The 22,702-nt window shown below is 55.8% G+C and overlaps 2 protein-coding genes across 5 annotated transcripts in view; one reads left to right on the top strand and one right to left on the bottom strand.

Moving 5' to 3' along the window:
- Positions 1-232: 232 nt before the first annotated feature.
- Positions 233-13,547, top strand: DPYSL4 (dihydropyrimidinase like 4). Of its 2 annotated transcripts, none has more exons than XM_048311874.1 (14): positions 233-586; positions 2,823-2,911; positions 3,191-3,375; positions 4,184-4,348; positions 5,705-5,766; positions 5,858-5,938; positions 7,437-7,505; positions 7,591-7,711; positions 8,357-8,513; positions 8,729-8,870; positions 9,889-10,059; positions 10,721-10,900; positions 11,884-12,055; positions 12,657-13,547. In XM_048311874.1, exons 1-14 carry the CDS (start codon positions 260-262, stop codon positions 12,746-12,748), a joined length of 2,013 nt encoding a protein of 670 aa, XP_048167831.1. In that variant the 5' UTR covers positions 233-259; the 3' UTR covers positions 12,749-13,547. The 2 variants fall into 2 exon arrangements, with proteins under 2 accessions (XP_048167831.1, XP_048167832.1); XM_048311875.1 differs by lacking the exon at positions 233-586 and adding an exon at positions 964-1,054.
- A 3,017-nt stretch (positions 13,548-16,564) lies between these two features.
- Positions 16,565-22,702, bottom strand: part of STK32C (serine/threonine kinase 32C) — a 68,901-nt gene continuing 62,763 nt past the window's right edge. For 2 of the 3 annotated variants that reach the window (XM_048311648.1, XM_048311650.1), the window contains 4 exons: positions 22,267-22,392; positions 21,987-22,118; positions 21,285-21,352; positions 16,565-20,486 (listed from right to left, as the gene is read on the bottom strand). In XM_048311648.1, coding sequence (XP_048167605.1) covers positions 20,357-20,486; positions 21,285-21,352; positions 21,987-22,118; positions 22,267-22,392 — 456 coding nt within the window. In that variant the 3' untranslated portion in view covers positions 16,565-20,356. Of the gene's footprint in view, positions 20,487-21,284; positions 21,353-21,986; positions 22,119-22,266; positions 22,393-22,702 lie in introns of those variants that run through there. The other variant, XM_048311649.1, reaches the window with a different exon arrangement.

Raw genomic sequence — 22,702 nt, 5'->3', positions numbered from 1 at the left:
GGAGATGCCCGGGAGGGTTGAGGCGGGGGGGCGTTCAGCTGAACCCCGGGCAGCCAACCCCGCGCTGTCTCTGCCATCACAGACGCTGGGAGATGTCACCTCCCGGTCGTACGTGGGGACGGGCACGGGTGGATGGGCACCGGGAGGGGCGGGGGGTCCTTGGGCGGCTCTTAACGCGGCGCTGGGCTCTCGTCCCCAGGGCGAGCGGCTGCGGGAGCTCAGCGGCAGCGGCGCGGGGAGCGCAGGAGGTCCCGGGCCCATGTCGGGGCGGGAGGAGGAGGCTCTGCCCGCCTGCTTTGCGGGGCTGGGAGCGGGCAGCCCGCGGCCGCGGCAGAAGCGCGGCGGGATGTTCTGCAGTGTGGAGGATGCCTTCGACAACAAGACGCTGAACTTCGCCTCGCTCGCTGCCTCCGGAACAGGGACACCCGTCGGGGGGCACCGCCGCGGCACCCACCCAGGACCAAGCCCCGCCGCGGGACCGAGCCCCGACCCCGATCCCGACCCCGGCCCCGATCCCGGCCCCGCCGCGGCCGCGCCGCCCCCGAGAGCCGCCGCTCCGGCTGCGCTGCCCGACGGCTGCCGGCAGGTAACGGGACTGCGCCGGGACAGGGCCCGGGGGCGCCTCTCGGAGCCGGCCCGGCCGAGACCGCTCCGGGAGGGCGAGCGGGGATCTGTCCGGCTGTCCTCCCGTCCCGTCCCGTCCCGTCCCGTCCCGTCCCGTCCCGTCCCGCCGGCCCGCGGAGCCCCGCGCCGGGAGCGGGCGCTGGGACCATCCCTGCGGAGCGGGTTTGAGCAGGGCACGGTCGGCGGGCGCCGAGCGGCCGCTTTTCTCTCGGGGGACACGACTGTCTCCAGCCCCGCCACCCGGGCTCCGCTCGCCTCCCGCCGGATCGTCTCTGTCCGCGGCCCCGGGCGCGCGGGGGGGCGGGCGGGGGCGCGCACGCAGGCGGGGACGCGCGGCGGCGGGCGCGGGCACGCGCGGCAGCCCCGCACACACGCGGCGGAGGCGGCGGCGATGTCGCACCCGGGCAGGAAGAGCGTGACCCGCGCCACGGTGAGGGCTCCCTGCGGGGCGAGGGCTGCGGGACCCCGGGGGCTGCGAGACCCCGGGGGCTGCGAGCTGGGGCCGCGCCGGGGGCCGGGGGTCCCCCTGGCCGGCGGAGATGGAGCGGGGCGGGCGGTCTCGCACACCGAGGAGCGCCGCGGGGTCCTGCCCGCCCCCGGGGCGGTCGCCCGGCGGTGCCGGTGCCCGGCGGTGCCGAACCCCTGCTCTGTCCCCGCCGCGCAGCCTCCCCGCTCCTCTCCTTTGTTGCGCGGCCCGGCCGGAGCCCGGCGGTCCCAGCGCTTTGTCCCGGGGCCGCCCCGGGGGGACAAAGGCGGGCGCGCCCCGCACCGCGGCCGCGGGGCTGCCCCGCCGTGCCCCCGGTTCCCTGCGCCGCCGGGGCGGGAGATGCGCTTCGGGAACGCTTTTATCGTGGGGTGGGCTTGGGAGTGGGAGAGCGTCTCGCAGCCGTGTTCTGCTCCCCCGCCTCAGCCCGGGGGTCCCCGCCCGCACTCCCCGGTCCCCCGCGGCTCCCGCGGCCCGGGCGCTGCCGCCCCCGCTCCGGAGCTCCCCGGCCGGGCTGCGTGGGAGGGGATTCCCTCCTTCCGGCGCCAGCGCTTCCCAGCAGGAGTCGGGACAAATCCCTCGATTGCGATGCCTTGTGTTTTGGTTTTTCTCCTTTTGCTGGCTCGTGGCAGAACTCCCTTGGGAAAATCCCGGTGGGTGCGGGAGCCTGGGACCAGCCGCGTTACTGGGCTGCGGAAGCGGACCCTGGGTGTAGGGGGCTGGAGCTGGGCTGGGGATGGGGTGAGGGTGAGGGTGAGGACGGAGTGAGGATGAGGATGCGATAAGGATGGGGATGGGCTGAAGATGGGCCCCACAAGGGGAGGGGCCGTCAGGCTCTCCCGTGGGGCAGCAACAGTGAGGCTTCCTTTGATTGATGTTATGGGACAAGGGAAAACAATAAAGACACGATAAATCCTTGACAGTTTAAAAAAAAAAAAAAAAAGGAATGCGGTTCTTTAATTTTCCTTTTATATGCCAACGATGCTCTTTTAAACAAGCCCCAAAATGTTTCTAGGCAGTTCTGCCTCAGGACCCGGCGCTTTGTGGTGCAGCATCTCCAGGCTGTGCTGCCACGTGCTCAGGCGTCCTTCCGCTGGTTTTGTGCCCAGGCCGTGCTCTTTGTGCTGCCCACTTCAGCACTGGAAATAATTTTTCAAGCAATACCAGAGAGCAGGACAGGAATCCTCTGAAATTAGGCTGCAGCTCCACATAGACATCAGTGCTGCTGCTTCTTAAATTTTCTACTTAAAGATTCTGGGTAAAGATTCTGCAAATCTGAAAACTGTGCCAGTGTCTGGCTTTGCAGTGAGGCAAGTCCTCGAGGCTTTATCTGCCTCTGCCTCGCAGATAATGAATGGCAATAAATTACCAGGTTAATGAGATGCACTGAGAGATGCACTGAGCAGTCTCATAGCTAGCCGGAGCCAAGGGAGGAGGCAGGAACACAGCTCAGCCCTTGGAGCTGGGGGTACCCAGGGCTGCCAGGCTCAGCGATGCACCCCTGGCTCCTGCCACCCTTCAGAGACCTGTGCTCCTCCAAGTGACAATTTCATAATGTTCCTCTTGCAAATGTAGTTGTAGAATAGTCTGGATAGTCACTGAACTTGAGGAATTGGAGGGAAAATATTAATCCCAGATTTAAATAAAGCTCGGAATGAGTCAAGTGAAATCTAAACAAAAGAATCTTTTAAAAACTGTGGTTTTTTTCCCATAGAGTGACCAGCTTCTAATCAAACGAGGAAAAATTGTCAACGATGATCAGTCATTTTATGCAGACGTTTATGTGGAGGATGGTTTAATAAAGTAAGTTAAGAATTTATATTTGATAATGTAATTTCTTAGAATGATACAGTGCCTTGGCATTTGAACAAGGTTCCTTCCCATCATTTTTTTCTTGGCAATCTTTTTGAAAAACAAAGGCAGCATTTTAGAGTAGTGCAAGAAAGAGCTACACTGGTGTAGTTCTGCAGCTGGAAAGACTTGCAAAGCACTGGCAGCCTGGGGAGGAGCAACAGAGGTTGCTTGGGCATCCTCACTTCAAAGTTGTTGCCAGTTAAGAGGAGATCTTGATTTCCTTTCCAGACAAATCGGAGAAAACCTGATAGTTCCCGGTGGCACGAGGACCATCGATGCCTACGGGCAGCTGGTGATGCCGGGGGGCATCGACGTCCACACGCGGCTGCAGGCGCCCGTCATGGGCATGAGCTCGGCCGACGGCTTCTTCCAAGGCACCAAGGCAGCGCTGGCAGGAGGCACCACCATGATCAGTAAGAGGGAGCACATTCCAACAGGCTTTAAGTTTTCTAGCATAATACACCAGGCCTTGAGTCACTGCAGGGATATTTATTTACCTTCATAGCACAGAAATGTCAGTTTCTGCGGGAGAAATCAAAGCACCACAAGGCTAACTGGAGGTGTTGTGTACCATGCAGAACCTCCTTCCCTTGCTGCACACTGATATTAAAAATACAGGTGTATATTAAAAATATGTGTCTACTCCTGCCTCACCTCATCAGAGAGCAAAACAGAAGAACACTTTAAACACCTTTTGTTTTTAACAGCTTTACAACTATGGGGGTATGTCAAGTTTCTTGGCTTTAAGCACAGGCTCAATTTTTGTGTTAATGTAAAATAATTTTGCCCTGTTTTGTTCCTATTCCATTTCCAAGAGCCACTGTAGTATGGGGCTGCAGGACCAGTCTCAAGAGTGCTGGCCCAGCTCCCTGCCGAGCCCACAGCCAGTGCAGGGAATGGGAGCAGAGCCAAGGGAAGTGCCGGGCAGTGGGTGCTGCCCATGGGAAATGCCCCAGAGCAGAAGTGTGAGGTTTGTCACCAGCCACTCACAGTGCTGTGCTGGCTGAAAACAAGATGAAGAAGCCATAACTTGGGGTTTGCTTGTTCCATTTGTATCACTCTGTCTGGGACATTCCTTGTCCACTGTCTCTAAGCAGCGCTACAAGATGAGCTGGCACCGCGCTGTCCGCTCCCACAGCAGCGGGTCTCTGGCAGGGGCTCGGTGCCCGCGGTGCCCGGCAGTGTCCTGCCCGTCCCTAACGCCGCGCGGTGTCTCCGCAGTTGACCACGTGTGCCCGGACGCGGGGAGCGGCCTCCTGGCCGCCTATGAGCAGTGGCGTGACCGCGCCGACGGCCAGGCCTGCTGCGACTACGGCCTGAGCGTGGACGTCCCGCGCTGGCACGAGAGCCTGAGGGAGGAGCTGGAGGCCCTGGTCAAGGACAAGGGTAAGGGCAGAGGGAGCCCCGCCGGGGTCGGGGTCACTGCGGGGCCCCGGGGGAGCGGGGACGGCGCCACTGCCCCCCGGCACCCCGCACTGCAGAGGGACCGTGCTCCTTCCTGTGAGCTGGAGAGAGCTGTGGATGGGGACACTGGCACCGGCTTCCTGCCATAACATCGGGGTCTGTGCCCTCACCTTTGGGCAACTGGCAGCCTGGTCATGGAAGGGGATTTTGGAAATTAAAGGAGTAGGGTTGGCCACCCTGACATGAGCTGCCAGGTATACAAAAAAACATTTAAATAAAGACCTCCAAGACAGGGCTTATGGAAGAAAACTCAGCTTTAAGCATTCCATAGAGATTCCGTTGTGCCTGTAATTCCTGTGCATCCCGAGGTATCCGCAGGATGTGGCTGGCTGGAAAGCAGGAAAGTAGACCAGCGGCAGGGATTCATGCATTCATTAATACCTATTGCCATGTTTGGAACTACGTTTTCCTTCAGATATGCTAATGCAGAGCTAAGTGTCTTCAGTGTAATCTGTAGTCTTGCAAGCAAGGGTTTAATTGGCCAATTACCATAGAAATTTGCAGTGAATTTCCTATTAAAATGCAGAGTGGCTGAAGTAATGGAGCTATTCCTTGGAACACATATGAAATACAGTTGTAATTTGATCAGGGTTTGGTATTGCTTATTGCCTCTATCTATATAAAATACAGCAGCAATTCACAGAATCACAGACTGGTTTGGATTGGAAAGGACCTCATCCCATTCCACCCCTGCCATGGCAGGGACACCTCCCACTGTGCCAGGCTGCTCCCAGCCCCAATGTCCAGCCTGGCCTTGGGCACTGCCAGGGATCCAGGGGCAGCCCCAGCTGCTCTGGGCACCCTGTGCCAGGGCCTGCCCACCCTCCCAGGGAACAATTCCTGCCCAATCTCCCATCCAGCCCTGCCCTCTGGCACTGGGAAGCCATTCCCTGTGTCCTGTCCCTCCAGGTGCTTGTCCAAATTTGAGGATAAACCATAGACTGAAGCCACCACTGGAGGAAAACCCGCCTGGGAGTGAGGCAGCTGAGTGTGCGTTTGGAACCAGTCACCAAGGGCACCTAAACCCAGACAGGGACCACAGGGGTTTCTTTTTTTGGTTCAGATGCACCAAAAAGTAGGGGTTTATTGTCTTTCACAACTCCCATGCTTTGGGGTCAGTGCTTGTGGGGACATTCCTCACATCAGCCCTTGGCTTTGTTTTACTTACAGTCTAACCCTCACCAGCACAACCCCCTGGTTCAACCACCCTCACAGCCCACATGAGGGCAGTGAGTTCTCAGATGGACAAAGCCACACGTGTCATTTTCTTTTTTCAAGGTGTGAACTCCTTCCTGGTGTTCATGGCTTACAAGGACAAGCTGCAGTGCACTGATGGCCAGGTAGGACACCAGCATGCAGGGAAAGCCACAGCCTCACCCTGAGCGTGGGTGGTGGTGGGGCTGACGCTGGGGACCTGCTGTGTCTTGGCAGATGTACGAGATCTTCTGCATCCTCCGGGACCTGGGGGCCATCGCCCAAGTGCACGCGGAGAACGGGGACATCATCGAGGAGGTGCCGTGCTTGTGTCCACTGAACCCCAAGGGTGACCAGGGCCCTCGGGGAGGAGAATCCCTGCCCCTGTCTCTGCCCCTGCAGGGGAAGCTGGTGGAGGGAGGGGGCTCATGGGACCCTGTGCAGCAGCATGTGCAGGCAGAGGAACGTGCAGGAGGATCAGAGTGTCCTGTGGAATCATCAGGGTCCTCATGGATCTTCCCAAAAAGCACTTTGGGGGTTCCTAAAGGATTACTGACTGCCTTAAGTGATGCTTTATCCCGTTATCTGTGTTGTGTAGGAGTCTGGAGTACTTGAGAAAAGCATGAGGTTTGAGGCTTTTACAGTAATATCCATGACATTGGCAGTGTTTAACTCCACCATCAGCATTTCCTTGATGTCAAAGCCTCTGCTCATGGGCCTTATTTTCCCTTTTTACCTGTAGAAAAGACAGTCTTGGCTCCAGCCTCAGTCAGATGCACAAGGTGGAGTTAGATTGGCAGTTCCTTTAGCTCATGGTCACGCCAGTGTTCAGTCTGGTGTGGGAGGAAGGCTAAACTGAAAGCCAGAGCCAATCCTTCAAATGGGTTTATTTGAACAAACAGGATAGAGGCTAATTCCCACCTCCTGGGATTTTAGCTAGAAACCTGTTCCTCAGCTGGCTGTGCAGAATAACGTGACTCCAGGCAGCTCATAGCTGCAGCAGTGTTTCTGTAAGCTGCCAGTGTGGTGACACTTGAGCTCTGGGGACAAACTTGGAGGAGATCTGTGACAAGAATACAGACAAATAAGCATCCTCTAAGAGCAAGGTCCTTTAAAGGCTCCTGTGGGATCTGCTCCGTGGTGTTGGATAACATCCTTGCATTAGTGCCAGCTGACTGGGAGGTTACATGATACAGAGCAGCACAGAGGGGACAGGTGAGGTGTGTGCTGGACATCTGCATTCAGGTGCCACGTGAGTGACCTTGGACGTCCCAGAGCTCATCTCAGCATCTGTCACCAGGGGTTCCCTTTCCTCTGTGCCACATGGCGAAGTGCAAAGGGACAGAAATGTTCGGGAGAGGTGGCACTTGTTGCACCCCAGTGACAGTCTCACATCCTTGTGCCCATCCCTGCCTCCTCCAGGGGCTCCTGAGCAGCTCCAGCAGGCTCAGGTGGTGGGAACACCTCTCCCTTGCTGTAGTCGTGCACCAGGGCTGGGGCAGCCTGGGGATGAGCTGCGATGGGTGTGAGTGCCCTCCTCCAGAACCGTGCTTTTGAGGGCTGCGAAGGTCCAGAGGGGCTGTTGGGACACAGCAGCTCCCACGCAGGTGCATTTCTGCAGCACGGGATAGGTCCTTGGGAAGTGGCCCCGCAGTGAGGGGGAGTCCCAGGGACTCATGGCACTGCTCGGTGGGTTCATGAATTGTCCCCAGCCCTCGGGTGGCTCTGGACAAAGGGTGCTGTGTCCCCGCAAAGGGTGCTCCAGGCAGGCTGTGCCCGTCACTGACTGCTCTCTCCTTCCTCCTTGCCCACCCAGGAGCAGAAGAGGCTGCTGGAGCTGGGGATTACGGGGCCGGAGGGGCACGTCCTCAGCCGCCCCGAGGAGGTAACGCCGCCAGCCCTCGCGCCGAGCTCCGGGCCCCGTCGTGCAGAGGGGCTGGGACACCTGTGCCGTGTTCTTGTGCCCGCAGGTGGAGGCGGAGGCCGTGTTCCGCGCCATCACCATCGCCAGGCAGGCCAACTGCCCCCTCTACGTCACCAAGGTCATGAGCAGGGGCGCCGCAGACGTCCTGGCTCAGGCGAAGAGGAAAGGTAACACGCTGGCCTGCGCAGACGGTAACTGAGCTTCTCAATCCAGCCAGGATTCTCATTCTAGCGGTGAGGTCTGAGAAGTCCTTATCTTCTGAGCTCCCCCACACTCTGAGGGCACTGAGGCTCATGCTGGTTTCCATGGCAGGGGTGCTGGCACTAATTGCTTGGAGATGGGAAGATTGGAGGGGATGTGCTGGAAACTGTGACACCTGCACCTCGGCAGACACAGCTGAGAAACGGGAAATAATCCACTCATGATCCATGTGTGAACTGAATGAAAAACAGATATGGAGCAAGCTCCAATTCTGGCTGGGGGTGGAGTGGGAAGGGCTGGGATCAGTCTTGTGGGGAGCACGATGGAAGGGGGAGCACAGTCACCGCTTCCCCCAGCCTGGGGGCTGCCAGACAGACACAGGTTTGGTTTAAAGGAAGGCATGATGGCTTGTGGGAATGTGTGTCTGGTGTAAGGAGATAACAGACAGATCCAGAACTTGCTTTGGCAGTGTCTCCCACTCATCTGAGATAATCTAAAGGATTAAGGAGAATCTGAAGGGCTGGGAATGCTGAACGAAGTGAAACTGTCGTGTGTGGTTGCGGCGGTGCCGTGTCTGTCCCTGCCGCCCTCATTCCCAGCTCGCTCCGCAGGCACCGTGGTGTACGGGGAGCCCATCACCGCCAGCCTGGGCACCGACGGCTCCCACTACTGGAGCAAGAACTGGGCCAAAGCCGCCGCCTTCGTCACGTCGCCCCCCATCAGCCCCGACCCCAGCACGCCGGATCACCTCAGCACTCTGCTGTCCAGGTGGGTCCCGTGTCACCCAGGCACCTGAGCACACCTGCGCTGTCTGCATCCCGCCCACACCCACCCGGGTGCCATTTACAGCACCAACGTGGCCTGTGGGGCCCTACGCCCGCGAGCCATCGGTGCCCCCATGGTCTGCCCAGCAAGGGGGGCTTTGCTGGCCTGGGGGTGCCGTCGGTGCCCCCCTCCCTGACCCCTGCCCTGTCCTTCCCCAGCGGGGACCTGCAGGTCACCGGCAGCGCCCACTGCACCTTCACCACCGCGCAGAAGGCCGTGGGCAAGGACAACTTCACCCTCATCCCCGAGGGCACCAATGGCATCGAGGAGCGGATGTCCGTGGTCTGGGAGAAGTGTGTGGTAGGTGCTGCAGTGGGGGAGCTGGATGGGAGCACACGTGAGCTGTGCCTGTGCTCGAGGCTGTCACAGCCTCCTTAATTCAGACAAGCCAGAGAGGTGACACTGTCTAGACACTGCTGCAGCTTCAGAGAGCTGCTAACAAGAGACTGAGACACACAAATGCTTTCCCAGTGTCTTCAAAGGCTGCTTTGTAGGGACCACCCTCCTCTCTCGCTCACAGTCACCAGGGAGTCTCTCCAGCACTTTTTCCTGAGGGTGATGAGGTGTTCCCATCCCCTCGTGCTCACCAGAGGCCTGGGAGGAGGATGGGGAGAGGGTGTCTCTCTCGTAGGACGTGGCCGTGGCCATACTTCCCACTGCCTGCTCACCCCCGGCCCCACCAGTGGGACAAGTCTCTGTGTCACCTCAGTGTCTGCCAGGCAGCAGGGCTCTGATCTGAGGGTGGGGTCAGTCTGTGTCCTGGCACCCCAGTGCACACTTCCCTGTTGGCAGCATCCCTGGGGGGCTCTATCCTGCATCCCACAAAGCAGATGTCCCTGTGCAGACTGCAGGAGCTTGGGAGCCAAGCCACACTGAAACCTCTCTTAGGTGGGCTTTGTTCAAAGAGAAATAGCTTTTTTCTTAAGATAGCAAATGAAGATGATAAATAGCACTTGCGTAGGTTCACTTCCAGTCTTTCTTCACTGAGCTTAACCCTCTTCATTGACCCTGAGGTGCCTGTACAGGAGTTGGAGCCAACCAGTGAAGGTCTTGTTTATCAGAGACTTGAAGCTTTGGAGTCGAAGGAAAATAAAACCTGTCTCTCGTATCCTTTAGCCCACAGGGACAAGGCTCAGGCCCCCATCCCCCTTCCCCTGTACCGCAGCCCAGTGGCAGTGCAGACCCTCGCCCCACATGGGCACAGGGGTGTGTCTGGCCGCTCCTGCCAGTGGGACAGCACAGGTCTGGCCACAGGGAGGGACCGTGCCCGCTATGGAGCTGTGTCCATCTGTGATGCTCCCTCCCCTCTCCGCCCCAGGTCCCCGGGAAGATGGATGAGAACGATTTCGTAGCGGTGACCAGCACCAACGCTGCCAAGATCTTCAACTGCTACCCCAGGAAGGGGCGCGTGGCTGTGGGCGCCGACGCAGACCTGGTGGTGTGGAACCCCAAGGCTACGAAAATCATCTCAGCAAAAACCCACAATTTGGTAAAATATTTTAAAAATCATTTTCTGGAGCTGGTTTTAGAGTCAGAAGAGATCTGGAAAGCAATGCATGTCCTTATCAAGATCAAATCATTCAGCCGGGGAGGAGTTCTCTGTGTAGGTTAAGTGACCTTGCATTTGCTTTTAAAAATACAAGGAAAATACCCTTTTGTTGCTGTAAAGGGTGGGATTGGTACTGAGTGACCACCCCAAAACAGTCAGCATCTGGTATGGAAATCTTAAGGTCAATGTATTTGCTGTGGACTAGAAAAATGTAAGTGCTGCACTTAAGTATTGAACTACTGCTAAACTGTAATGTGTATTAGTTATAGTTTAATTTGTATTAAACTATTTCTATAATTTAATATATAATGGTATTAATATAGTATATAATTTAAATATTCTATAAAGAGTATATAAATAATATAATAATATAAATACAATTTAATAAGTATAAAATTATTGCTGTCGTTTAATATGATGGGGTTTAGGGTTTATTTTCTCCACTCCAGTTTGCTTCCCACTGGAATCTTGTTATTTGAAATATGAGGGGTTAGTTAGTTCTGACATATGGTGCATGAGGAGCAATGTACAAAAATGGGGGGCATTGTTGGCCTTCTTTTAAACCCTACAGGCTCTGAATAACAGGGTTTGCTTTTTCCAGAACGTGGAGTACAATATATTTGAAGGCACCGAGTGCCACGGGGTCCCAACCATGGTCATAAGTCAGGGAAGAGTTGTCCTTGAAGATGGAAATCTGTGTGTCACCCAGGGCTCAGGTCGCTTCATTCCTAGGAAGACGTTCCCTGACTTTGTTTATAAAAGGATAAAGGCAAGAAACAGGGTAAGGAGAGTTTTATTTGCCATAATCCTGTGTTTTGATCACAATGTCTCTGCTTTAGTGAATTGGGGCTGCTGGGATGGCAAACCTGCAACAGCAGCAGGAATATTATTAATGCTATTTCTTTCTGTGTGTTGTCATGGAACTGCCTGGCACCTCAATCAAGAATTCTTAGTATTAGAGCTAATAATGACAGTTTTATTAGCCCATTATAATGTTACAAAGCAAAAATATGACTTTTAGCAAAAGGTTTTTTTTGTTTGTATTGAAGTAGAGGGAGGAATTCCTCTCCTAGCTGTGCTGGAGAAGTTTCTGTTGCTGTATTCCCAGTGCCTGCTCTGCAGCCCTTGGAGGGTGAGGGGTGGATGTCCCATAGGTACTGGAAATACAGCAAGATAAATCCTCCTGTGTGCTGGCATAGCTTTTTAAAGAGACACAAAGACATGCAAATATGTAAAGAGCTTCTTAACAGCTCTGTCCTCCTTCCCTTTTCCCTGTGCTATTGCAGACACTGTAACTCTGCATCCTACACAAAGGCACAGCAGGAATCAGTAACCCAAGTTAACTGCAGAGGCAGGAGCCACGACTCTGGTGTGCCTCAGGGTGCCTGGGGTGCCTGGAGGGCAGGATGAGGATGTGCCAGCTCCCTGCAGGGGGGGATGGAACCCAGAGAAGCTGTAGATGCCCCATCCCTGGTGGTGTCCAAGGCCAGGTTGAAAGTCCTTTTAAGACCATCGATTCCAACCATTCCCAGCACTGCCAAGGCCACCACTGCCCCACGTCCCAAAGTGCCACATCCACAGGGCTTTGAGATCCCTCCAGGGATGGGGACTCACCCCTGCCCTGGGCAGCTGTGCCAGGCCTGGGCAGCCCTTTCTATGAAGAAATGTTCCCCGTATCCAGCCCGAATCTCCCCTGGCCCAGCTGGAGGCCATTCCCCCTCGCCCTGTCTCCCGTCCCGCACACTGACCCTCTGCTCCCCGCAGCTGGCCGAGGTGCACGGCGTGCCCCGGGGGATGTACGACGGGCCGGTCCATGAGGTGCCAGCGAGCGTCAAGGCCGTGGCGCCCAGCGCGGCACCGCGAATCGCGCCCGGCGCCGGCAAAGCCGCGGCCCCGCCCGTGCGCAACCTGCACCAGTCGGGCTTCAGCCTGTCCGGTACGTGGGCCCACAACGGGGGCGGGTAGGGGCGGGATGAGTGTCCGGGCAAGGCTGAGCAGCAGAAACTTCGTTTTTGCTCAGTAATAAAGCACTTTGTCCTGTGGCCGCAGCCAAAGGACCAAGCGCAGCACAGAAAGCTCTAGAATGTTCTACAGTGTTTCTGTCAGTGCACAAAGCCTGTCGGGGGCTCTGTTTCCAGGAGCCAGAGCAGGCAGTGATTCAGCAGCATTCATTCTGCAGAAACCTGCCCAGCAGCTGTCAGGAGCTTGGAAAGCCAATGCTGTGCCCTAAAATGACTTCCATAATGGCTTTTTAGCTGGTTGGATCAGATGGGTCCCATATTGTTTGATAAATGTCACAAGGCCCCACATTTTATTACACACAAAATTTATTTATAGGAAAGCCATTTATAACATTTTCCAGAAAGAAGCAATGAAAAATGAAGAAGTTCATGCAAATACAGCCATTCCAAACTGGGCTATGCTAGTAGAGTGTCCAAAATGACATAATGAAATTATTAGTATTTCCCCCTGAGGAATTCTTTTATGGTTGGAGCATTTAAAGCAGTGGGACTGCCCCGCTCTCTGCTCTCCCCCAGGATCACAGGCAGATGACCACATTGCCCGGCGCACGGCGCAGAAGATCATGGCCCCGCCGGGCGGGAGGTCCAACATCACCTCACTGTCCTGACGCTGTCCTGAGCTGTCCCTGCCGGGAAGGGGCCAGCGGGCCGCTCTCCGCGCAGGAGGACAAGCGAGCGAGCGCTTGTCAGCTGCGCCAGCCCTTCCCTCATAGGTAGAAAGTAGAGTGATCCCTGAGGTAGCGCTCCCAGCTTGGATTCTCTGTCAGTGTTCCTCCGCTAGCTGCTTGGAAAGCCCTTCCCTGTGCATGCGGCACCGCGACGTACCCAGGGCTGCGGGGTCAGCCGGGCCGGCTGGGGGCCGGGGCGGGAATGAAGGCACATCCGGGCTGGATCACGCTCTTTTCCAGCAGCACCCACTGCCCGCTCACATCAAAGGACTTCCAGCCCGTGAGCACTTCCATGGTTTCCAGTCAGTGGCCTCTGCCCTGGCCGTGCTCCCGGAGCCACCGTCACCGCGTCTGTCCCTCGGTGGTCACAGCTCAGGGGTGGGTGCAGCCCCGTGTCCCGGGGCAGAGTGGTGCTGGTTCTCCAGGACCTGGCCATGCCCTGGGCCAGTGTCAGCCTTGTTTTTTAAAGATTATTTATACAGTTTTTCAAGAACTGAGTGTGAGTCCAATACCCAATACCAGGGCTCGTTTGGAGGCCAGGTGCGTGCGACACACTTTTTTATAGAGATTATTATAGCCCAGTTATTATATTTAAAGGTGTGTACATAGAGTGAACCTCTGGCCATAGAGCCATGCATGTACCTCCAGGAATGGCTTTCCATTCCTGTCTACTCCTTGCTTGGAATAAAGTTGGTTGGAAACCACGAAATGGTGGAAGTGGTTGATCCACCCGAGTCCATTTTGTTGTTTTCTTGAGTTTTTCTGGGTGAGGCTTGTACAATCCCATCCTGACTTGCAGGTTACTGTGCTCCCCTTGGAGCGGTGGGAGCCTCATCATCCATGGTGTGGGCAGAATCCCACCCTTCTTCTCAGCCGTGCCTGCCCCCGGAGCCCCTTGGTTTGCAGATAAACCCACAACCCCAGGGGTGGGGGCTGGTTTCCCTCTAGGCCCACGCTGGTCCCAGGGCTGGTGAGATGTTGTGATGCGTCTGTGAGACACCGAATTTCCCTTGGGCACTGCTGGACTTCAGTCTCCAGCTCTGAGCCAGGCATGAGAAAGGGAACAGGATGTAGCGGCACAAGCAGGGATCTGATTTGTGAGTGGGAGCTGGAACAACACATATGGCAGCTCCAGATACACAAATCCATGAATTAGGAATGAACCCACAAATGTAAACCAGGGAGGGATTTAATTTTTTGTTGAATTTTTTTTTTTGATTATCTGATATGACCTACATTTCACAGCTTAATGCTGCAGTAATTTCTGCATCAAGCATATGGGAATGCATTTGTTTGGATGTTTTATATTTAATTTTAACTTAATTTCATTTGTTGATTTTCTGATTTTCCCTGCAATTTCATCAAAGCAATTAACATCTAGTGGAAGGTGTCCCTGCCATGGCAGGGGGTGCAATGAGATAAGGTTCTTTCCAACCCAAACTATTTATGATTCTATGATCTCTTTTCTTTCTGAATAGAGGTTAAATTACAGCAGGAGGACCTCCATAAGGAATGGGAGAGATAGAAGTCACAGTCTGATGGCAGTGACCTCCCCATCACCCCAACATCCATGGGGTGACAGGGACACCCCAACACCCTCAGCTTGTAAACACTTAGCAAAGGAAGTTCTGAGGTCTCTGTGCTATAAATGTCCCTTTTCCCACAGCTGGCCTGGTTTGTACCAGGCCCCTGGGCTGGTGAAGACCCAGAGAGACACTGTTCCCTCTCGCCCATCACTCGGTTTAGGTCCCTGCACCCTCTGTGCCAACCTAAGGCTCAAACCCTGCCAGCCCTTCCCTTATGGAGGGAGAGTTTGCATTTATTCCCTTTGTCAGGGAGCTGTTGGAGCCAGCACAGCTGCCCCAGCCTTCTCCTAATGCAGGGATCAGAGCCAGCAGCATCTCTGCAGCTCTCCCAGTGCCAGGAGAGGCTGAGCTGAGTCCCACAGCTGCCTGCTAATGGAGCCAGAGCCTCCGGGAAAAAACCCCCATGGAACCCACGCGGTGTCTGGCCCTAATTCCTTTGGACAGCTTTCCTGCAGGCTCTGGGTCAGGGACACTGAGGAGACGCTCCATGCCCTTCCCAGCACATCCCCAGCTCTGCAGCACCATGGCTGCAATGGAGGAGCCCCAAGTCCCCACACTTGTGCCTGGAGTGGGGATGGACCCCTCGATTCCCGCAGAACAGCAGTGCTCCTAAGGGAGCAAATGAGCTGGCAGACTGGCACTGAACTATCCCTGTGCTTATCCCTGCTTTCCACGCTCACTGCATCTTTATTTTTATTTTGCATTGGCTTCCCACTGCCATGCAAAATAAAAAAGAGTGCAGGGTTAGATGGGAGATTGGGCAGGAATTGTTCCCTGTGAGGGTGGGCAGGACCTGGCACAGGGTGCCCAGAGCAGCTGGGGCTGCCCCTGGATCCCTGGCAGTGCCCAAGGCCAGGCTGGACATTGGGGCTGGGAGCAGCCTGGGACAGTGGGAGGTGTCCCTGCCCATGGTAGGGAGGAACAAGCTTTAATGTCCCTTCTCAAGCACACCATTCTGCAATTCTGTGGTTCTGTGATTTCCCTCACATCCAGCACTTTGATCAGCAGCAGGATCAATCCCAGCAGGTAAGAAAGACAAGGCTGGTTGATGAGCCCGGGAGGGTCGTTCCCTGTTTGTCCCCAGCAGATTCCAGTTCCCGAGGTTTAGGCACAGTGATAAGGGCACGGGCAGGCAGGCACTGAGCACTCCCGGCTGCTGCGGGCCTTTCCATCCCTCAGCTTTTCCTCCCCTGTATTTCAGGGCTGTGTGTGGGAAACTGCCCGCACTCTGTGACCTTCACCTTTTCCCCCCGTAGTGAACAACCCAGCTGGGGGTGCCCTCGGTGCTTCGGGGACAGCCGGGAACGCCGCCCCAGAGGCACGGCAGCGCTGGCGCCGCGCGGTGCAGACGGGACGAGCCCGGGCTCACACATCTCACACATCTCGCACATCGATTCGCCTCGTGCCTTCACGGCTCCTTTGAAGTGAGGAGCAGCTTTTGTAGTGAGAGAAATCATTCCTGCACTGAGGGGGGATCAAAGAGAAAAAGCAGAGATCTCCTGACACTTCCAGGGGCTGCTTTTATTGAGGTTAAGATGCAACATCCAGGGCTGTGTGAGGGAATACCAAATCCCTGTGAGCCGTGGCTGTTGTGCCCTGCCTGCCACAGCGGGGTCCTGCCGCCCTCCCCTCCCAGCTCTGCCTCACCCTGGCGCTCCCAACCCGGCCGCCAGCCCCGATGGCAGCGGGGCCCGGCGTGGGCAGAGCTGTCCCAGGCCACTGGCCATGCCTGGGGCTCTGGTCCCCACCGCGATCCCCGCCCGCTGTGCGCACATACAGCGTCCCTGCGGAATGACCAGCAGCGGCTGGCGGACACGGCACCGCCCGGAGCCGCGCAGCGGACACGGCACCGCCCGGAGCCGCGCAGCGGGACACGGCACCGCCCGGAGCCGCGCAGCGGACACGGCACCGCCCGGAGCCGCGCAGCGGACACGGAGCCGCCCGGAGCCGCGCAGCGGACACGGAGCCGCCCGGAGCCAGCGGCTCTCCTTCAGCACCCGAGGCACTCCACGGCAGCGGCCCGCAGCTCTCGTCCCGCACGGCTCGGCCGTACCTGGCAGCGTCCCACCAGCCTCGATTCCGGCTGGGTTCCAGAATTCCAGCGTTTGGATGCTTCCGTGGTGTCATGCATCTACAGCTCAATACCCTGGAAATGACACCAAATCCTTGGCAATGTTAAAAATACACATTTATTACTCCACATGTGCAATGGCTTCCGGCAGTATCTGCAAAAACACAACCTTGTCATAACTTAAATAGTCTGTGACGTGGTAAAATTGTCATGCAAGAAAATTACAGGAATGTATTAACATAAAATACAAAGATATATTTACATATATCTGCACTGAAATAATTTTAAAAAATACCCTCCCAAGGCAGCAGGATTTCAGCACTGTCCAGGGTCAAGTCCATGTTACTGGCATTTTTGCTATTATTTTATTACTCTTAGACTCTTTTTGGCAAGCTCTGGAGTATTAGAGAATTGGCAACAGAAGAAACATCAGGACCTGACGTGGCATTTGTCTTCTGCACAAAATTCCCAGTGAAGGCTGTGGAATTCAATGCAAACGCTTAAAAATATGCAACTTTGCAAAACTTAGTAACACAACAGAGATAAGAAAACAATCTCATGGCAAGTGATTAAAGGAGAATAATTTATAGGTGCTGTAGACTTTTCACAGCAGATAATGGCACACACTGTATAAATCTGTCATACAAAAAAATACAGGTATTTAAATATTTATGTACAGAAAATTCCTATGTTCTGGCTGTAGTGGAGGTGTAACCCAGAGCTGCTAGTGACACCTTCCCAGCTGGGATTTGGGACCGGGGCTCTGCCACAACTTCACTGTGAGGTTTGCTCAGCAGCAGTAGCCAGGGCTCAGCCGAAATGATGGCACCAACATGGGCACCACAACCCTGCCACGCCCCCACACCTTTCTCCCCATCCCCACCCAGCCTGTGCCATCGGTCAGGGACAGGGAACACCCACGGGAGTGGCACAGGGAGGAGAGAGGATCAAACGCCCAGGACTCCATTGTGGATGGGGTGAGCCAGACATGGGACACCCTGGCAGGAGCCACAGAGATGTGCAGGGCCAACAGGAGCCAGTCCGGCTCGGTGGGCACAGGCTCATTGCAGGGACACAGCGATGGGGACACAAGAGGGGCCCAGAGTGGGGCGCAGGGGGGACAGGAGCACTGAAACCCAGCACAGGGCTTCTGACAATGAAAACAACACTGAGCTCTCATTTGTCCCTTTTCCAGTTGCTCTTTTCTTGCCACTTCTTCTCCAGGGACTGAGTGCAAACGGGTGTCAGTGAAAGCCTGTCTCCGACAGGCTCTGGAGAGGTTAAGCCCAAATATTATTTAAGATCAAAACCAAGCGCTTCAGTGATGTGTTCACAGTGTCTCTCCCACTCAGCACAATGAGCCCAGAGCTCTGTGTCCTGGTGCTGTTCTCGGGGATTCAGGTTCAGCAATGTCCCCAGCACAGCCCTGGAGATGCAGTGCTGGAGTCCAGAGCTGCTTTCCCAGGTAGCCAGGATCTGCCCAGAGTGCTTCTCCTGGGAAGGAGCCATTCCCAGGCATCCCCCCAGAAGCTCTCCTGGTTTCTGCTGGGTGCCGCTGAGCTGTTTTGCACAATGCACTGAAGAAGAGGGGTGCTGCAAGGGGAACAGATGACGGAGAGGGTTTGGGCTGAGAAAACTCAGTTTCAGAAGTGAGTCAGCTCCTTCCCACACACACCAACCCCCACTTCAGGGCCCACTTGTCTCCTGTCCTAAGGAAAGCGACGAAAACATCAATTACACACGTCCTGTAACTGCCAACACCTCTCCTGGCCTGAGAGCTTCTGGCTGAATAGGATCTATCTTCATCACTCATCTATGGGATCGTTTGGTCAAAAAAATCAGTGATGCTCATTCTCATTCCAATAGTCCAAAATTTTACTGTTATTTACAGGAAATTGCTAAATAGTGCAATGGAATTCACTGTAAAACCCTACCCACACCAGTGGAGTAAATCACCTGTAATCCATAACTAAATGCATGGTTTGATCCTCACCTGCTGCGCCAGGATAGAGCTGTTGTTCCAGCTGAGAGATGTGGGATGGAGACACGAGGTGAGCGCAGAGCCCCGGGCAGAGGACAGGCTGCCCGTGTGGAGAGCAGGGGCTGCTCAGCACAGCAAAGGGGCCAGAGCACGTGGCTCACCTGCACACAAAGGCGAGCTCTGACAGGTGAGAGAAGGTAATTAGGCCTCGCTGGTGCCCAGTAAAGAGACTGGAACTCACTGGAGGCAGAGAGGGCAGGTTCCCCCAGCACAGCCTGGGATCAGAGCCAGCGTAGGTGCCCTCCTGTAGCTGGGAGAAGGAGCAGGAGGACACGCTGATTTCGGCCCTCGCTCACTGAATGGCCACAGCCCCTGAGGCGTCATTAACGCAGCTCCAAACGAGGCACGGGGTGTGCAGGACCCATGGCTGACACCAGGGACCCCCGGTGGGACCCCGGGCCTGACAGCATCTACTGGCTCTGCCCAGAAAATAACCATGCAACTGGACTCAGAGCTTTGGCTCCCCTCCTCCTGCACACCCTTAAAGACTTCCATGAAAACGTCTCGGCACAATTTCAGCCACACACTAACTCCCACATAAAACTGTGAGAGACACGCACTGTGTCCTAGTTTGTGTAAGATCACTTCGCACCATTCCACCTTTCTGTTTTTTTCATGGAAACAAAAACCACAACAAAACTGGTCCTGACAGAATCTGGCCTGTTAAAAACATCTCCCATCCATTTTTGCATTAGGAATATCCAGTACGGATGCAAACGCTGCAGCCTCCCAGTGTCTGGCAGCAAACAGCTGCCGATGGTTTGACGGTGACTGCGGTCCCACCGCACACCTGAGGCACCAGAGCAGTCGTGTGGCACCGCAGGGCTCGGGTTTAGCCACAGTAACCAAAAACCACTCTGCAGCAGGTTAAACAACTGATATAGTGAAGGCCCCTGCAACAAGAAAGGCAACATCCACAGCTGCAGCAAGGGAAGATTTCCCATCTTATTAAGAAGTTAAGACAGGTATTGGCAAATTATATACAGTACTTGTACTTTACACTGAAAATAAAGTAAATCAAAGGGTGAAATTTGATATTCCTGTCTTTCGTAACCAAGCAGCCTTGCAAGGCCACCCCATCTGCCTCCAACAGAATCTCAGCCCATGATAAACTGTGTCCTCTGAACCTGGCCACGTGGAGCCAGACCCTCCGATCCATCCCACGGCTCCTCACTGCCTGCAGCAGCCACATCAAGGAAGAAAATATTTTAAATGCATTCTGCATCTCAAATACACATTTCCCAGCCCCTGAAGAATCCATGGAGTACACAAAACCCATTTATTTGCCTTGAATCGGGAAAGGAACTGACAGGTGACGCAAGGACATGGAGGTGCCTGGGACACCCTTGAGCTGCAGGACCCAAACAGCTGGAGGCTGCCAGGAGCTGGTGCCAGAGAGGCCCCGGGGCTGCTCTGGTTTACGCAGGGACTGCCCATCCCCAGAGCAGCAGCTGTGAACAGGGAATGCCGAAGTCAAACTCACACCACCTCTCTGGCCTTCCTCCCTGCTCCTTGTCTCTCCCCGTGGGACCCGAGGACATGGCTTCTTTCCCTGTCCTCTCACTGCATTATGAACGTGTAGATCAGCAACTTGACATTAAAACAGAAGGACTACGTAAGTTGACCTCCTCCCTTGACAAGTTGCACAGGCCGTATCTTCCCCCGACAGGCAGCCCTGGTGCCGGGCTGGCGGCCCACGGCCCGGGAGGGCAGTCCTGTGGGAACTCAGGTGTGCTCCAGCTCTGCAAGGGGAGCTGCCGGCGCTGTCCGGCGGCAGCGGGGCGGGCTCGGGTGCTCAGCGCACCTGAGGGCAGGTGAGGGCGCGGGCGGCCTGGCCCGGCGGCCCCAGCCTAGCTGCTGCCCGAGGAGCACACGGAGCTGCACATGTGCAGAGGCTCGGCCTCGGCCTCGGCCTCCGCTTCGTCCGTGGTCTCGGAGGCGGACACGGACTCGCTCGGCTGCTCTTGGCTCTTCTTCAGCCTGTGGGAGCAGAGGAATCAGAAGTCGCACAGCCACCCCCCGAACGAACACCCCCAGGAGTGGGCAGGGTGGGCTGCAGCCCTGGTGCCTCCTCACCGCTCGAGAGGTGCCTACGGCAGAGCCACGGAGCGTGAGGAGTCTCGCAGAGCACACAAACAGGTCGTGACAGAGCCCAGCGCATCAGCAACCACACTGAACTGCTCTGAAACGCCCCAAAACAGACTGCAAGGCTTCAGCCACCCAGACCTCGGCCATGAGTACCCACACCACAGCCAGGCTCCTGCCACCCCTCCTCCTCCATGGAGCCTGCCTCACGCTCGGCTTATGGAACAAACAGCGCCAGACTGGGGAAGTAGTGGCTTTAACCCAGTGCTTCCCCTGCCTGCTTATTCCCACCGGGGACTTTAACACATAGAATAGATTCATAGGATCATCATCTGCAATCACTGGGTCCAACCTTCCTCACCTTCATTTCCCAAAACATCATCTGCTAAAAGCAGGATGGGTGAGGAGGTGCCATGGGGGAACTGAAGCAGTGTCACACACACATGTTCAATCCCAGAAGTCTCTCTACGACATATTTTATTTAATGGCAGTTAATAATCCCCGATCTGGTCTCCCTTTGTGGCCAGAACCATTTTTCATACACAGCCAGCACCTGAGCTCCTCTGCTGACACCAGTCACCTGGGGCTAAGCCGGCAGCAAGGTGCTCCTGGCTGTCAGACATTGGCACTGATTCCTATGGGAAGCCAGAAGAAGGAGTATTTTTCCCTAAAAAAAGCACCCTACACACTCACTTCTCTCTGTTGAAGATGACAAAGTCCTGCTGGATAGCTTCAAGGCATTCCTGGAGATAGTCATTTTCCTATTGAAGAAAAACAAAACATGCATAAGCAGCCCCGTTTGCATCTCACTGCTGCCTGCAGCCCCCAGCACTCCCAGCTGTGCGCAGGAGCCTCCAGATGTGTGAGGGAGCCCCCACCCCCTGAACCTCAGCCCAACAGCTGGAGGCAGCAGGGCTGGCTGCCTGTGGCTTTCACCAGGGGCTTGTGCCATCCGCGGCAGCAGTTTTCCATAAAACACAGATCACACTGTTCCTGACATAAACATAACGCATTTATCCATGTATCCTGTATTTTGGGAGTGCTGTCAGCCAAAAGGAAGCACAGCCAGCGTGGGGAGAGCCCAGCACACAGCCCACGTGTGGAAGCCCCTGCAAAGGCACACAGGGAGCTGCTGCCTCGTGCCCAGGCTGGGCAGAGGCTGAACACAGCAGGCTGCCCAGACCTCTGCTGCTCATTTCCCTTTCCAAAGCACCCACTACTGTGAAAGTCTGGTCAAATTTCCATAAAAGGAATACTTGGTTGTTGAAAACACTCCAATGGGCAAATGTTTTCATCAAAATAAACCTGTGGCTCCTGCAGTGTGGCAGTAACAGCTGCAATACCCGCCCAAATCCAGCCTTTTCTCAGCTGGATGTTGCCCCAGGGAGCACATACAGACTGGGAGCTGTCCTTGCTGTTATCCCTTGACTTGTTCTTTGCGAGCCTCTTCTTCTTCTTGTGCAGGGGCCTTGACTCCAGAATCATCTCCTCCAGCTCGAAGGTGGGGTCGCAGTGCAGGCGGCCCTTCTGCCAGGACACACGACACGACTCAGGTCAGGCACAGCAGAGACTCAGAAACCGCTTCCCCCTCAGAAAACCTCTGCTCCCACAGTGGTTCCTCCAATCTGAGGAGCAGCCCCTGCCTGGGATGGGGACACGGATCACTGCCACTCACGTTGGGGACGAAGCCCGGCTCCACGCGCTTCTCGCACACATCGCTCCAGACCACGCCCGACAGGTGCGCCGAGGCCTGGATGTGGGCCAGGCAGGAGAAGCGATGCTCAGGATTCACTGTCAGCAGCTGGGGAGGGAAAAACACTGGTGATAAAGCACTGGAGAGAAGAGCATTCCCACAAGAGGAGGAAGACAAGGCACCCAGCAGCAGCATGCCTGGGCCAGCTCCAGTGGTTCAGCCACGTCAAGGAGCCTTTCTGCTGTGGGAAACAGATAACTGACTACAGGAAAAATACCTAACACAATGTTCTGGAGGTTGTGAAACCAGGTACCACTGGCTCCTGGATCAGCATGGGTTTGCTCCTTCCATGCCCAACCCTTCCCCACAGCACCTAGCACTGCCACCCCGCATGCTCCTCCCCCTGCCAGGGAGGCAT

The sequence above is a fragment of the Corvus hawaiiensis genome, chromosome 8 (genome assembly GCF_020740725.1).
Source record: "Corvus hawaiiensis isolate bCorHaw1 chromosome 8, bCorHaw1.pri.cur, whole genome shotgun sequence".
Classification (NCBI taxonomy): Eukaryota; Metazoa; Chordata; class Aves; order Passeriformes; family Corvidae; genus Corvus; species Corvus hawaiiensis.
Note: the sequence above shows the minus strand (reverse complement) of the source record. Positions and strands in the feature narration are given on the sequence as shown.

Bases quoted from the DNA above. Each gene is read 5' to 3' on its own strand.
- DPYSL4 (XM_048311874.1), top strand. From the start codon at position 260: ATGTCGGGGCGGGAGGAGGAGGCTCTGCCCGCCTGCTTTGCGGGGCTG. The intron at 3,376-4,183 runs GTAAGAGGGAGC...GTGTCTCCGCAG, and splicing joins AGGAGGCACCACCATGATCA to TTGACCACGTGTGCCCGGAC. The intron at 7,712-8,356 runs GTAACACGCTGG...CTCGCTCCGCAG, and splicing joins GGCTCAGGCGAAGAGGAAAG to GCACCGTGGTGTACGGGGAG.